Source organism: Bolinopsis microptera, chromosome 7, assembly GCF_026151205.1.
Source record: "Bolinopsis microptera isolate Bmic1 chromosome 7, MBARI_Bmic_1.0, whole genome shotgun sequence".
NCBI lineage: Eukaryota > Metazoa > Ctenophora > Tentaculata > Lobata > Bolinopsidae > Bolinopsis > Bolinopsis microptera.
In genome coordinates, this window is record NC_087078.1 from 5,812,813 (window position 1) to 5,825,976 (window position 13,164).

Consider the following 13,164-nt stretch of genomic DNA (forward strand, 5'->3'; position numbering starts at 1 on the left):
GCTTCTCACCATTTAACATTTATGAACAGATTTTACACCCAATTTCGCAGTAATTACAATTGACGAGGGTTTTCTTGGTGTTAAGTATGTCTACATACTGAACCTTTTCATAGAAGGAACCAATATTTTCAGTTCGTTGAATTCTGTGCAGCTGGATTACGATCTGGAGTACATCAGTGGCACATACCCCGAAATATTCAATAATTTTCATCTAATGATGGACGAAATTACTGTAGGTTTTTTCTAATGATATCGCCCGAATTCTTAATTCATACCTGCATTAAATTTCCAGAACACTGTAGCTCTGGGCCTAGCATGATCATAATACAATACGTCATGGAAATTGTCAAGATTGGAACAGCTCCTTGAGTGACCGCAAATGATAAACTTTCAAAAAGGTCTTCTCAAAAAGCAAGACGTAGCGCGCGTTCGAAATATTTCTTTGTTCTAAGCGCCAAGCTAAGATTGTGTTTGCGCGCGCGCGCTATATGATATATTTTATTATGTTATTATATTATATATATATATTATTATATATAGCAGGCAGATAGATAGCGAGCACTGGATTTTGGCGAATAATGTACTCATATGATATATCATGTTCTCGGCTTCAGAATATCTTTTAGTTGTAAAGTAATATTATATAGTCCGTTGTAGTCTGGACTAAACTTTTGATCCTGAAAGCTTTTCTCTAGCTAATATATTGTGCTACTCGCTACTGGATCGCAGAAGTTTGAAGTGTTATTTCTCCCAGGACATAATTTCCAACGACTTTTCTTCAATACTAAAGACTGTCAAACTACTTCCAATTAACCAGCTTAATCCCTTGGACGAATACAAATCTTTCGGTACGTATAAAAATATTGGAATGATGAAGATATTTACTTTTCTTGATGCAAAGTTCAAACTTTTTCCAAAAGATAACTTCGAGATCGTCGTTTTTAACTGAAGTGTCGTGAAACTGCTTAACATGTAAACTAATGAGTATTATTTGACCAGGTTGCTTCTCGTTAGACGATGTGAGCTACAAGGAGTGGAACCACGAGAGGTTATCAGAGTATTACACTACTGATTTGTTTGTCCACTTCCTACCCCATAGGTATGTTCATGCTTGACAGAGGAATTTCACTTTTGTGGACAGAGTGATCACAGTGTAATTTCTTTATTTTAACCTTTTTTAAAGCGAAGTGGAATGGGCGTGGACAGATGCCTGCATTAACTTTATGATAAGTTTGAGACTGATAAATTCGCGGTCCACCACTTTCAAAGAGTTGTTGTTTTGATGATAGTTTTCTTCAGGTGGGAGCTAGCAGATGAGGGAACGATTCCAGAGGAAATTTCTGAGTTGGTGGATATCGTTCGAGCTTTTCTGTCTAAACATACGCATACGTAGTAGCTCTGGTAGACTAGGCTGAAACAAACGTGTCAGCTCTGGTAGACTAGGCTGAATTATGATTGATTAATATTATTATTTTTTGTTTGATATTAGTATTTGAATTGCTGTAAATGTTTGTTAATCTTATAAATAACTATTATTTTCTTCGCAACCATTAATTCTTCTGGGTTGTTAACTAAAATACTTAATTTTTAATTTTACAGGTTTGGATTTTAAATAAGCATCAGTCATACATTTATTTTTGCTAATGAAGTTGCAAAACTATTTACATTAACGATTTCATTGGTTGATGGTTCAGGTTTTATTCAATTAATTTTTTTAACGATCAGTCGCCATTTAGAGGATCAGAAATTTGTTATGTTTTGAATAATTCATGATTTTTACATTGTGCTTTTAAATGTTAAATGCTCGATCGTATTATCATAAATTCAATGTTTATGCATAAATTACTTTTACAGTAGCTGCCATTTAATTCTTAAATACATATTATTTTTGCTAATATCTACTTTTACTGCGCTCTTTCAATTTGACAATATGCATTTTTAAGTGAAAAAAAAAATGCATTTTTAAGAGATGTGCCCCAATCAAAAAATTATCTTCAGTGATTTGTTTCTATCTAAAAAAGTAGATCATGGCTAAGTTTTAAAGTGCACTTTATTTTTATAACGCACTTATCATGTTCAGATGATGTCATGAGCAACTCCCAAACGTTTGATAACCAGAGCTTTGACTACCAGGAACCTCACAGCTCCAACAGCAGGAAGAGGTCCCTACCTTCTTCCCACCATGACAACTTGTTCGCTAAAGCACACAGGGCGAGTGAGGAGGCAGGGCTGGTTCCGTTAGAGCACAGTCCAGGTTTTAAGGTTTTGCCTAGTCGGGAGTTTGATAAAATAAAGGAAGCACAAAACATGGGATATCATAAGAAGTCGTGTACTTATCAGAGTCACCGAACCAAGCAGGTTACTTGTTATTAATTATTAACTTGCGATTATTATGACGTCATAGTATGATTTTCTGTTTGTTAAATCACGTTTAATTTCACTTAAAGTTATCTCCATACTTTTCACTCTTATAGCAATATATCATAAGTAATGTAAATATCTCTCAGGGGTCTCACAAGAAACTTTGCTACTATTCCTCCGCTCACGAGCGGGTAACAGCCCGCCGTCTCTTAGACTCTCGCATTAATGTGACCGACTTCGAACGCTCTATCAGAAGCCAGTTCTCCGACCTATGCTGTTATAATTATGCGGAGATTATCGCTGCTTGTTACCCGGCGATGGATTACCGCAAAAGGTGGATTGTTCTGGAAGAAAACGGTTCTGGTCAGAGGTTTATTCAACATAGGAGTTTAACAGAGGACACGAAAGCGAACATTAAAATGTCCTTATCAAGGTCTGACAGTTGCACTGGTGTTAAGAATAAACTGATTAGGAATAGAGTTATACCAACTATCCGTCATCTTTCCATGTACGACGTTCTCATGTCTGTTTACGGTGGAGAATTTTATCGGAAGAACAATTTAGTCAGACAATGTGGTCCGATATCTGATCTAGCAGATCGGATGATAGAACTTTATAGGTGCCGGGAGAAAGCCCTGATATCCCCCATAACCAGCATTATAAGTCAACAAGACTGCAGATTAACAATGGAGCAGAAGTATGCTGTTATCGGGGTCCTCCATCAGGCCACCAATGTAGACAGCATCAGGAAGCAGCTAGCTCGGATGTTTCCCGAGTCTTTCTCTCCTCGCTCAACTATTGACATTTTAGCTGCTACATTTGGGAGTTACAAACAAGTCTGTATAGAAACTAAGTCCAGGGAGGAGGACCCGAGTGAAAGGACTATTATCCTTGGAGAGAAATTCTCCTGTCAATCAGTGTTTAAAGCTTTGGAAGATCAGCGCAATCAGGAAACAGGTAAAGATATCAAGAAAGGAAAGAAAAAGAAAGGATGGAAACCGCAAAGGAAATTAAAAGGCCAGATTATACCCATGTCTTTTTCTAAAGGTAAAGGGAACCTTGTTTGATTATCTCACACACTACTCTAGTAGCAGGGAGGGGTGAATATACAACACACGCATGTTAATTCAGATGTGCATATTTGATGGAATTGGGTTGCAAGGAACACTGCTGAAGATGAGTGATCCTAAGGAAGACTGAATTTAGACCAGAGGTGAACACACCGCGGCATAATTGTTACAATGGTCATTAAATGCACCTTGTTCTAGGGTGTTTTGACATTATTTAAGTGTTGGATGGTGGGAAAATTTGGGTCATATTCCCGTGATATCGTCATCTTTTATTTTGAGAATATTTATTGCAATAATTTATAGACAATTTTACTGTCGCACTTTATAATTTTTTTGTTTTGATTTTATGTGATGTTAATTAATTATTTTATAGCTAATTTTCTAATTCGCCGGAGGACTCCAATTTTAAACTCATTTTCTCAGCTCAAGTAATCAATTGAATCCTGAAATGTAATATTTGTCACACAGTTTCTTAGGTTCGCATAACCACAACTCCCCCAACGAATAGTACATGACGTAATAACCATGTAGAAACCATGAGAGCAGGGTGCCGCTATTATGGAAGGGTTTATCTGCCCCGAGTGCAAGGAGTCATTTCAGACAGCAGGACTTCTCGAGGGGCACTTTAGCACCCACTTTGAAGGTCCTTCCATCAAATGTAGGGTATTTAGAAGCTTAGAGGTTATTTTATTAACGTTTTAGGAATTATGAATCTGAATTAACGATGTTCATTTACTTACCTTTGATCTATACTCGTATAGCACTATATAATTCACATATTACAGTAATACCCCAATACAATTTACCGCGGAGTTTGTGAGAAAGGAAAAATCCGCGGTAAATCGAGGTTTTGATTGTTTACATTATGTTAAGCCCTATTTGGGGGAAGGGGATGGTCGCAGTAAATTGGGGTGCGGTAAATCGGGGTTTTACTGTATGTACTTTGTCTCTAAAAATAAGAGGTAATTGCCAATAACCAACTAACATATCTCTCAGCAATCTTCAGCAAAGCTAAAGACTACACACTAAGCTGGATAGTAAATGAGGAGGAAGGAACACCATCAGTAGGTCCCGGATCTAGTGGCTCTGGTTCTTCTACCCCCAACTTTACACATGAACACAGGCAGCCATACAATGAGGAGCAGTTCATCGGTATAGACATTTACTCATTTTCTTATATCCTGTTTAAATCCTGTTTAAATCCTGTTTATATCCTGTTTAAATCCTGTTTATATTATGTTTACATCCTGTCTATATTCTGTTTAAATCCTGTTTATATCCTGTTTATATCCTATTTATATCCTGTTTATATCCTGTTTATATTCTGTTTATATCCTGTTTATATTCTGTTTATATTCTGTTTATATCCTGTTTATATCCTGTTTATATGTTCCCTCAGGAAGATTTACCAACCTGACGAAGGTATTCAAAGCAGTCAGACCAAAACGTATCAGTCACTCTCAAAAGGAAGCGAATAAGCTTCATCTCCGTCTGGACAAGCTGGTCTGTGCTTTACTCACTGAGATTAGGGCGGGGAAAAAGAATTTGAAAGGTATGAATCCCACAATAAAGACATGCTTTTTTATTCTCTTGATTGTTTACAGTGCCACCATATTTGTTTGACACATGACAGTAATTCTAGGTTTTTATTGGTTAATGCGCTAACTTTGCAGAGGTAGAGAAGAGTGTGATACCGTGGAATGATGACAGTGATGTGTGTGTAAGCTGCGGAGAGATATTGAGTGTCTTACAGCTGGCTAGAAAACATCACTGTAGACTTTGTACTGGAATTCTCTGTTCTAATTGTAGTCGGGTCAGTGCTCCTTCTTCAAATTTTATTATTATCATTAAATTTAATTTGTTAAATTTTAGTTTCATGCACATAATCTGTGTTAGTTTGTTAAACTTTCGGAGATCGGCAAAGTTGAATTAACTGATAAGATTTCATTCTAGCTCGTAACATTCAAACCTCACACTTGACCCTAGTTTGTACCATTAAGTTTCACCCTACAGTTTGTACCATTAAGTTTCACCCTACAGTTTGTACCATTAAGTTTCACCCTAGTTTGTACCACTAAGTTTCACCCTACAGTTTGTGCCGCTACAAGAAGCGGTAGAAGCGGTAGAGAGACCGGAGCCGGAGTGGTTGGAGGGGTTCGTGCACGATCTAAGGCTCTGTGACAAGTGTCAGAACGTAATTATCAGGTGAGACTGCATTTGTAGAATATACAAGATATGAAGCTGATAATTTAACGGTGGAGCAAACAATACAGCTTTGGGTTTTTATATTTGTTTTATTCCCAGTGCTAAGGAGGAGATAAAAACCAAGAACTCCGATCACACAATGGAGGAGAATTACAGGAAACTGTTGGAGGCAAGAGAAAAGTGCAACAGTCTGGTTGATGTTTATACCCGTATATCTTATTCGCTGAGGTGGGATTCTTATACCGATAACTGATACCATGTCTACCTACACAAGAGAGAATATAAAATAGAAACATGTATTAGAAACCTAAACTAGTCGGCGCTAATGTAAATATGGTTTTTAAACCGCCGTGTTTAGGTTCAGCCGAAATAGATTTTAAGCTAATGTTTTTTTTTGTAATACATTGATGTAAAATTTATTTGAATTTTGAAATTAAAAAAAATGAAACTTGCTGTGTAAGGTAACGTTTCAGACTGACTTAACATTTGAATATTTGGTTTCCTCAGGAATGGAGACGCTACCTATACCCTTGATGAAGGAAACGTTAAAAGAGTCGAGCTTATCAAGCAGTTTAAAATTGTGGACACTTTTAGGTTTGTTAATTTTTATATTCTTTACTATCTAGTATCTACCACGATATAATGGTCAGTGTTTGATAGTAAATATTTTCATGTCAGCTTGCTAGTACCGATTAAAACTTGCCAGATGACGTTAGACAGCATAGATTTGTATTTTATTCTGCCTTTTCAATATTAATCTTCGTACAATGTAGCACTAGTATCACCCAACAGTAGCACTGATCTAAACAGATCATATTCAGTGAGCGTATAGCGGGAATAAGAACAAGCTCTCCAACACAACTAAAAGTACAAACCAATGTAAGAACTGCTACAAGATCATATCTACAAGATAACCTGCCAACTACTGCTCCTCTTCCTGAACTAAAGGAGATCAGTGAGATACAGGTACACTGTACAGTACATCCCCCATTTACCGCAAATCTTGGATATTTCTGTACTTAGTAAATTTTAATATATTGTTAAATTGTGGTAAATAGTTTAATTTGTGTCTTGGTAGATACTTTTTAAGTGTAACGTTTTGAAACTTCAAATAGGCTAACCTTTGTTGAAGTTCCTGTACTTTGTTCAGGAGCAATGAGCTCAAATGTCAATAAGGTCTAATAGTAACCATGGTAACCAATAGTAACGATCATTTTGTCCCACAGAAACGGCGATTAGAAGATAGCAGAGCCGCGATACAAGTTCAAAAACAAGAGGCTCTCAGAACTCAAAATCCATCACCTCCGACGGTTTGTTTCATTATTTTATCAACTTGATATCAATTAACAGCCTATTTGTCCGGCCTATATTTATAAATATGTAACTAATTGTATGAATATTATACTAATTATTCTAATTATTGGTGTAATCTCAGGAAAATGTCGTATCCCCGTTTACTGTCGTAGAACCCCAACCCAGAGACGGCTGGAGCACCAAGTCCAAGAGAACAGAGATATCACGTGACATTGCTCGCGAAAAGGCGCGCGAGAAAGTGCGGGAAGGAGAGGGAGGAGCGGGGTGGACCGGGGAGGCGGTGCAGCCTAAAACACGGGCCACCCTCTGTTGGAGCAGAAGGAGATACTGAGAGGGTATCTGAGGCAGGTGGGTGTTCATTTATTGATATTTGTTAGGTTAACTTGTTTATTGTACTGTGTAAGTATTGGTGAACTAAAAAACTTACTGCTTTGATTAAACATTTCCTAGATAGATGAATAAATAAATCACGTTTGGATTGGATAGGTGTACATCTTTTGTGTTTATTTTATTTTAATGATTCAAGAAGAAATACAAATTATTCAATATTTTTCTGTGATCTACAAATACCTATTGTCAATTGGTAAATAATAATTAAACGTTACTGTTAAAAATTTTCAAATGAATTCCACACTCCACAATACACAATTAGGGAAATTTAGGAAACCATTTAAATGGTTTCCTAAATTTCCCTAATTGTGTATTGTGGAGTGTATAAATGCATTTATAATCAGTTAAAATATATATTAGAACTGTCTTAGAACATGTATAAATTGATTCGCACGGTAATTTTATTCGAGTGATCGATCACTCAAAATACCATTGAAATAAACATAACAGTGTAAAATAGTGTAAAAATGTGTACCTTTTTTACTACACTTTTTACTACACCAAACACAAAAAGTAAGTGGCGTACTCACTAGTCACTGTAATTTTGTTACCATACACAGAAAAAACCTTTTTGTCATTAAATATAAATCATTTAATAAATCATTTAAATATTACAACGTATTATGCTGGTGGACCATTGAATCCACATTGAATCCAGATTATACTAGAACTTACAGCTAATTAAATTCTGTTATTATGGATATGGTGTTATTTTCAGGCTCAGCGTGATAATCGACAAGAAGAGATAGATACCTTAAAACAGAACCTTCACATGATCCTGGATGAGATCAGATTACTGGGTTTGGAGGACACGTGATATACAAATCAGAAGGTACCCCCTACAAGTCACATGGTCAAGTCACGTGGTCAAGTATCGTGGTCAAGTCACGTGGTCAAGTCACGTGGTCAAGTCACGTGGTCAAGTCACGTAGTCAAGTCACGTGGTCAAGTCACGTGGTCAAGTCACGTGGTCAAGTCACGTGGTCAAGTCACGTGGTCAAGTCACGTGGTCAAGTCACTTGGTCAAGTCACGTGGTCAAGTCACGTGGTCAAGTCGCGTGGTCAAGTCACGTGGTCAAGTCACTTGGTCAATTTGCAAGTATAACTATTTCATAATTCAAATGGCGAGGGCATGAACATGACGAAAAATACTCTAATTTTGATCCAAGATATTTAATTAATTCTGATTAAGATTGATTATGGATTACTATTGAGACAATTTTATATGATTTGCAGCTTGTTTAATTTCAAATGACATGTTCATGTAAACTACAACTGAAATTTTAAAGATAAGTAAAGTAAGTAATGCTAAAAATGTATAACTTTAACTTGTCCTTAAAATTTGTGTGATGACCAGACATGGTTCCATTATGGAAATATGCAAAGGACGCACGGTCAAATACCTACGTAATATAATTATAGTTTGCCAGTCTACCGCTAATACTAATTTATGCTAATATACTAAATCAGCTAGCCTTATCGAATGCTAGGAATAGTACGGTTATTTTCGGAACTGTTTTTAGTTTTTAGTTATGATGCTAAGTGTAAATTATACGCTCTGACGACGTAAGTTCAGATCAAATTGACCCAGTAATAATGGTGATATGTTAAAGCTTTAAAGAGTAAGCTGTTTGTCTGACTTTTGAACAATTGATTATTTGATAATGATATACATAGTTTCACTTTTCTTGAATTGGTGAAAAAGTAATTGACTTCGAGAACTAATGCACGATTGTCGTAAAAATTCGGGCTACGAAACTAGCCCATTAACGTGCACGTTGTCGCTACTTTTAAATGATTGCTAGCCAATAAAACACTATTCCCAACAGAAACAATTACCAATTACCAATAATCTTCCAAATTAATTATCTGCTCAAATCGTGAGAGGAAGCTGATAATAGTTATACCGTGTAGGTACACTCTTTAATCTGAACGATACGTGATACTATATGCTTATATGCTACTGGTAAAACAACACACCCACACATACAGTGTACACACTCTCGCCCTCGGGTGCAAGGGTTGCTTTCGGGCTGATACATAGTACTTCGGAATAAAGGCGAGTTAGTGTCCAATCAGCTGAGGTTTATGGAACTGTGTAGTGCTGCTTAATTTATCACAATTGTAAATGGGAAAAGCGAGTGACCGATTTCATTCTCGGTATCATTTTGCATTTGAGGACGGTTATTCAAATTGACATCATTTCCTTTTGTTTGGGAAAGGGAGACATTGGCAACGGTGCAATCTATTCTACCCAATTATGGGGTTTGGTAAAATACTATAATATTAATAATACTATAATAGCTGCTAATCTGATCAACTAATTTCACGAGCACTTTTCCTTTCTTGTATAATTTTATCTGCAGTCTGTTGGTGTGTAAATTTTAATTGTTAACCTGAAGAGGTAAGTCTACTGCTTCAGGGCAGACGTAGTAGTAGACACTGCTGTTAATTTAGCTAGTATTAAATTACGGGTATTGAAGTCTCGCAGCACACAGTTCCCCACAATAAAGTGTTAATTGAGCCGCTGGGTCCTGTAGAAGCTAGATATTTGTTGGTTTGATATTTACAGGATATATATATATATATAAGTATATAGGATGGTTGCCATGAAAGTCACGTGTCAAGCCCTTAGCCCAGCGCCCTGCACCCACCCAGATATCAACATAGCCTAGTAAAAAGGAGTTTCAGACACCCTGGCTATAAAGCTATAACTCTACACACCTCACTAGAGATGGTTTGTACTCTGTGCCCACGTGTGCGCGTCACAGCTAATACAGCTCCAGTAACCACACAGTCTGTCACCAGGACTCCAACCTGCACTACAACCCAACAACCTGGTGAAGTTTACCAGTAAAACATCAACGGAGTGTCAGAGAGAGAGTGTGTTAACGCGTCGGAGCAGTTAAAAACATAGCTCTTCATGCGTGACGGTCAGCTCCTCATGCGCTGCGTGCACGTGGGCGTGCTGCTCCGTGTTGTGGGCATGACTGGACCAGCCAGCATTTGAGTCACGGTCCCTCGCCAGCCTAGTGAGATCTAAGTCTCTCTGCACCTGCTCTCTTCCTTCCAATCCCACTCTTGAAATCTAATCCGATACTATCATGAAATCTCGTGATGGGTACATGGTAACCAGGGCAACATCACGTGGTAGTTCTGCCGCGCGCGTGCAGCCCACGTGGTAATCACGTGCCCCATATTGTTGGTATGAGTACGATAAGGAGTTGCACGGAGTCACGAGGCACATTGTGGCTCCGAGTAAGCAAGCACAGACCTCCGCACTGCGACTACATTACAGCCCAACACTTTTACCAAGTCGTCATGACACGCGGGGCTTCAGATCATTGATTATTGGTCAGTTCCCACAACGCAACTCTCTGAGTGGTCGTCAGGTACTTGCAACCCTTCTCGTCTATCAATACCCTAACCGTCTGCCTGTTATCCAGCTTGTTATCCAACTTGTTATCCAGCTTATATGGACGTGTCTGCTGTTCAGCTTTGTCCTACTCGTCCTACTTTATATCCTACTCATCCTACTCTGCCCAGCTTATCTGTTCTGTAGAGTCTATCCCCGGCCAGATACAACTTCACAGGTTCTGAGTTCTGTTCTGTTAATTGTTGAGTATGTTTCTAATTAGCTGAACAGGTATGAAGCCGTACTTTGAATGCTTGTTCAATTGTTTGCAGAATACGTTCAAACTTGATTCAGCTTGGTCAGCTGGAATTTATGGTTTTTGTTATGTTTTTGTAGTTGTGGAAAGAAGGTTTGATCACTGTGTGTTGAAACTGGTATAGCCCTGATCCTTGTTCTTTGTTCCACTGGTACCAGTTTATATTCTTCAGTTTAGAATAATTTCCATTGCTATTTTACAGTGCTGTCCAGTGTCCTTTAAACTTTTAAAGCCATTCCCCGTGTGCTTTACAGCTATAGTCCGAAGCTGATCCCCCACTGAAAGCAAACAAAGTCGCTTTAAATTTACGAAAAGTTTCATCGAACTAAAGCGCTGGCTAGGGAACAAAAACATATCTACTCCAGTTTTACCAACTATAATTCACCAATTAGTCAGAGCCCAATCATTTCAATTTGCTGTAGAGTTATCTATAAGTCTATAAGTATAACCGCCTTTGTTCGCTTACATTTAGCAAATACAAGCCAAGCATGCTAATCCTCGTCAATTGGGCATATTATATTTATAATTATATGATCATATCACAATACCTCAATACTTCAATACCACCAGTTTTGTGAATTATAATACCAAGATAACCATATTCGACAATAATGCTAATAATCTCTCTTTGATGAGGCTAGGAGGTGTTAATATTACAATGTTCGATGATTAGATTATTAATGACTAATTAATATATTATGTAAGGGTGGAGGGTCCTATCCTACTGAAATTCAATAGTCCAATTATTGACATCGTTTCAATGTAACGAAGTCTCATTTACCTTTTTATTCCTGACGATAATCATATTTGTAGCGATGTTAAGCATTTGTCATTAGTTGCTGTTTCGTCAGCTCATTTCTGACTAATTTTTTTACATTGACAGTGATTTGTATTAGTATTTTTGTTTCAGAGTTAGCAAAAAAAATATCCAGTTAAGGCATATTGCAATCTAATTTTATCGTTAAGTGGATTCCAGAGTATGTTTATAGTTTTTAGTTCAGCCTCTTTTTATACCCTATACTAGCATTACTTTTAATATAATATATAACTATAAGTAATACTGGTATATATACATTATACCAGTATTACTTCATTAATCATTAGTCCATTGGATACTTCTTACTTTACTTCACTTGATCCCGATGTGTTACCGTTAACTGACGACAACTTTCCGCATATTCACATATTCTCGCATATTCACACATATTCTCGCATGTTCTCACATGTTCTTATTGTGTATCTCTCCGAGACAAAGTACTAAAGTAAACAGTTCCATAAAGTTCAAAATAACCAAAATATCCTATCCTGTCAGTAGAAATCAATAATAATGAATCATAATATATAAGTATATTCAGAAACCATCTAGTTATTATTAAATCAAAGTTCTAAACAAGGGATAGTTAAAAAACAACGCCCAAGTCTAATCTTTCCCTAAAACGAAAACTAAAAATCAAAAACTTCGTTGCAATTCCCGCCAATATCTCTAATTGTCATACGCTAAATTACGGAGATAATGCAGGTCAAAGATATTATTCAAATAAATATTTCTTTTACATAAATCATGCACAATCAGCGAGAATAGATTGCTTTGAGGTCTTCCTCTTCTCCCTGGACTCTACGGCGTAAGACTCTAAGGCGTGAGACTCTAACCCTAACCCTAACCCTAACCCTATCCAAAACCCAAACCCTAACCCGCCGTAGAGTCTCACGCCGTAGAGTCTTACGCAGTAGAGTCCGGACCCCTACTACTACTAATACTACGTTCGGTAATATGGTCAACTTTAAAACTGTTAAACACGCTCTTAGCAGCTGCTGTCTGCAGGCAGTTTTAACTGCCCTTTGCTTTAACAGCTGTCACTAAGTTAGTTGTCACACATCCGGGCACTCCATAACTTTGTCTCAGTCACACATCCGGGCACTCCATAACTTTGTCTCTGTCACTCATCCACTGTTATCATTACTGTGACAATTACACCGTACATAGTGTGAAACTAATGGAAGCTTTTTAATCCAAGTTTATTGAACCTTATTGAACCTTATTGGCTCAAGATAAGGCTTTTTGTTCATAATATTGCCATGTGGAATCGGGGATCACGATTTAAAACATCATTCCGTCCAATAAAAATTAAAAAATTAGAAGTAATGAAATAATG

At 37.2% G+C, this 13,164-nt stretch overlaps 3 protein-coding genes across 3 annotated transcripts in view; all 3 read left to right on the forward strand.

Moving 5' to 3' along the window:
- The window catches only part of LOC134818633 (uncharacterized protein KIAA0825-like), a 34,678-nt gene extending 32,600 nt beyond the window's left edge, over positions 1 to 2,078 (forward strand). Inside the window, exons 23-26 of the mRNA XM_063828271.1 lie at positions 133 to 232; positions 755 to 848; positions 1,000 to 1,099; positions 1,300 to 2,078. Of these exons, the coding sequence (XP_063684341.1) occupies positions 133 to 232; positions 755 to 848; positions 1,000 to 1,099; positions 1,300 to 1,393 (388 nt within the window). The 3' untranslated portion in view covers positions 1,394 to 2,078. The remainder of the gene's footprint in view (positions 1 to 132; positions 233 to 754; positions 849 to 999; positions 1,100 to 1,299) is intronic.
- A 3-nt stretch (positions 2,079 to 2,081) lies between these two features.
- LOC134818954 (uncharacterized) lies at positions 2,082 to 3,826 on the forward strand. Its single transcript, XM_063828687.1, has 2 exons — positions 2,082 to 2,358; positions 2,508 to 3,826. Exons 1-2 carry the CDS (start codon positions 2,089 to 2,091, stop codon positions 3,426 to 3,428), a joined length of 1,191 nt encoding a protein of 396 aa, XP_063684757.1. The 5' UTR covers positions 2,082 to 2,088; the 3' UTR covers positions 3,429 to 3,826.
- A 71-nt stretch (positions 3,827 to 3,897) lies between these two features.
- On the forward strand, positions 3,898 to 9,008 carry LOC134817708 (rabenosyn-5-like). Its single transcript, XM_063826947.1, has 11 exons — positions 3,898 to 4,089; positions 4,428 to 4,583; positions 4,831 to 4,983; positions 5,105 to 5,244; positions 5,524 to 5,636; positions 5,736 to 5,864; positions 6,144 to 6,230; positions 6,458 to 6,602; positions 6,863 to 6,946; positions 7,072 to 7,298; positions 8,059 to 9,008. The coding sequence occupies exons 1-10, from the start codon at positions 3,990 to 3,992 to the stop codon at positions 7,279 to 7,281; spliced, it is 1,317 nt and encodes a 438-aa protein (XP_063683017.1). The 5' UTR covers positions 3,898 to 3,989; the 3' UTR covers positions 7,282 to 7,298; positions 8,059 to 9,008.
- Positions 9,009 to 13,164: the final 4,156 nt, after the last annotated feature.

Coding starts and splice junctions, on each gene's coding strand:
- LOC134818954 (XM_063828687.1), top strand. CDS start 2,089: ATGAGCAACTCCCAAACGTTTGATAACCAGAGCTTTGACTACCAGGAA. Junction 2,359..2,507: donor AGAGTCACCGAACCAAGCAG/GTTACTTGTTAT, acceptor AATATCTCTCAG/GGGTCTCACAAGAAACTTTG.
- LOC134817708 (XM_063826947.1), top strand. CDS start 3,990: ATGGAAGGGTTTATCTGCCCCGAGTGCAAGGAGTCATTTCAGACAGCA. Junction 5,245..5,523: donor TCTGTTCTAATTGTAGTCGG/GTCAGTGCTCCT, acceptor TTCACCCTACAG/TTTGTGCCGCTACAAGAAGC. Junction 5,637..5,735: donor TGTCAGAACGTAATTATCAG/GTGAGACTGCAT, acceptor TTTTATTCCCAG/TGCTAAGGAGGAGATAAAAA.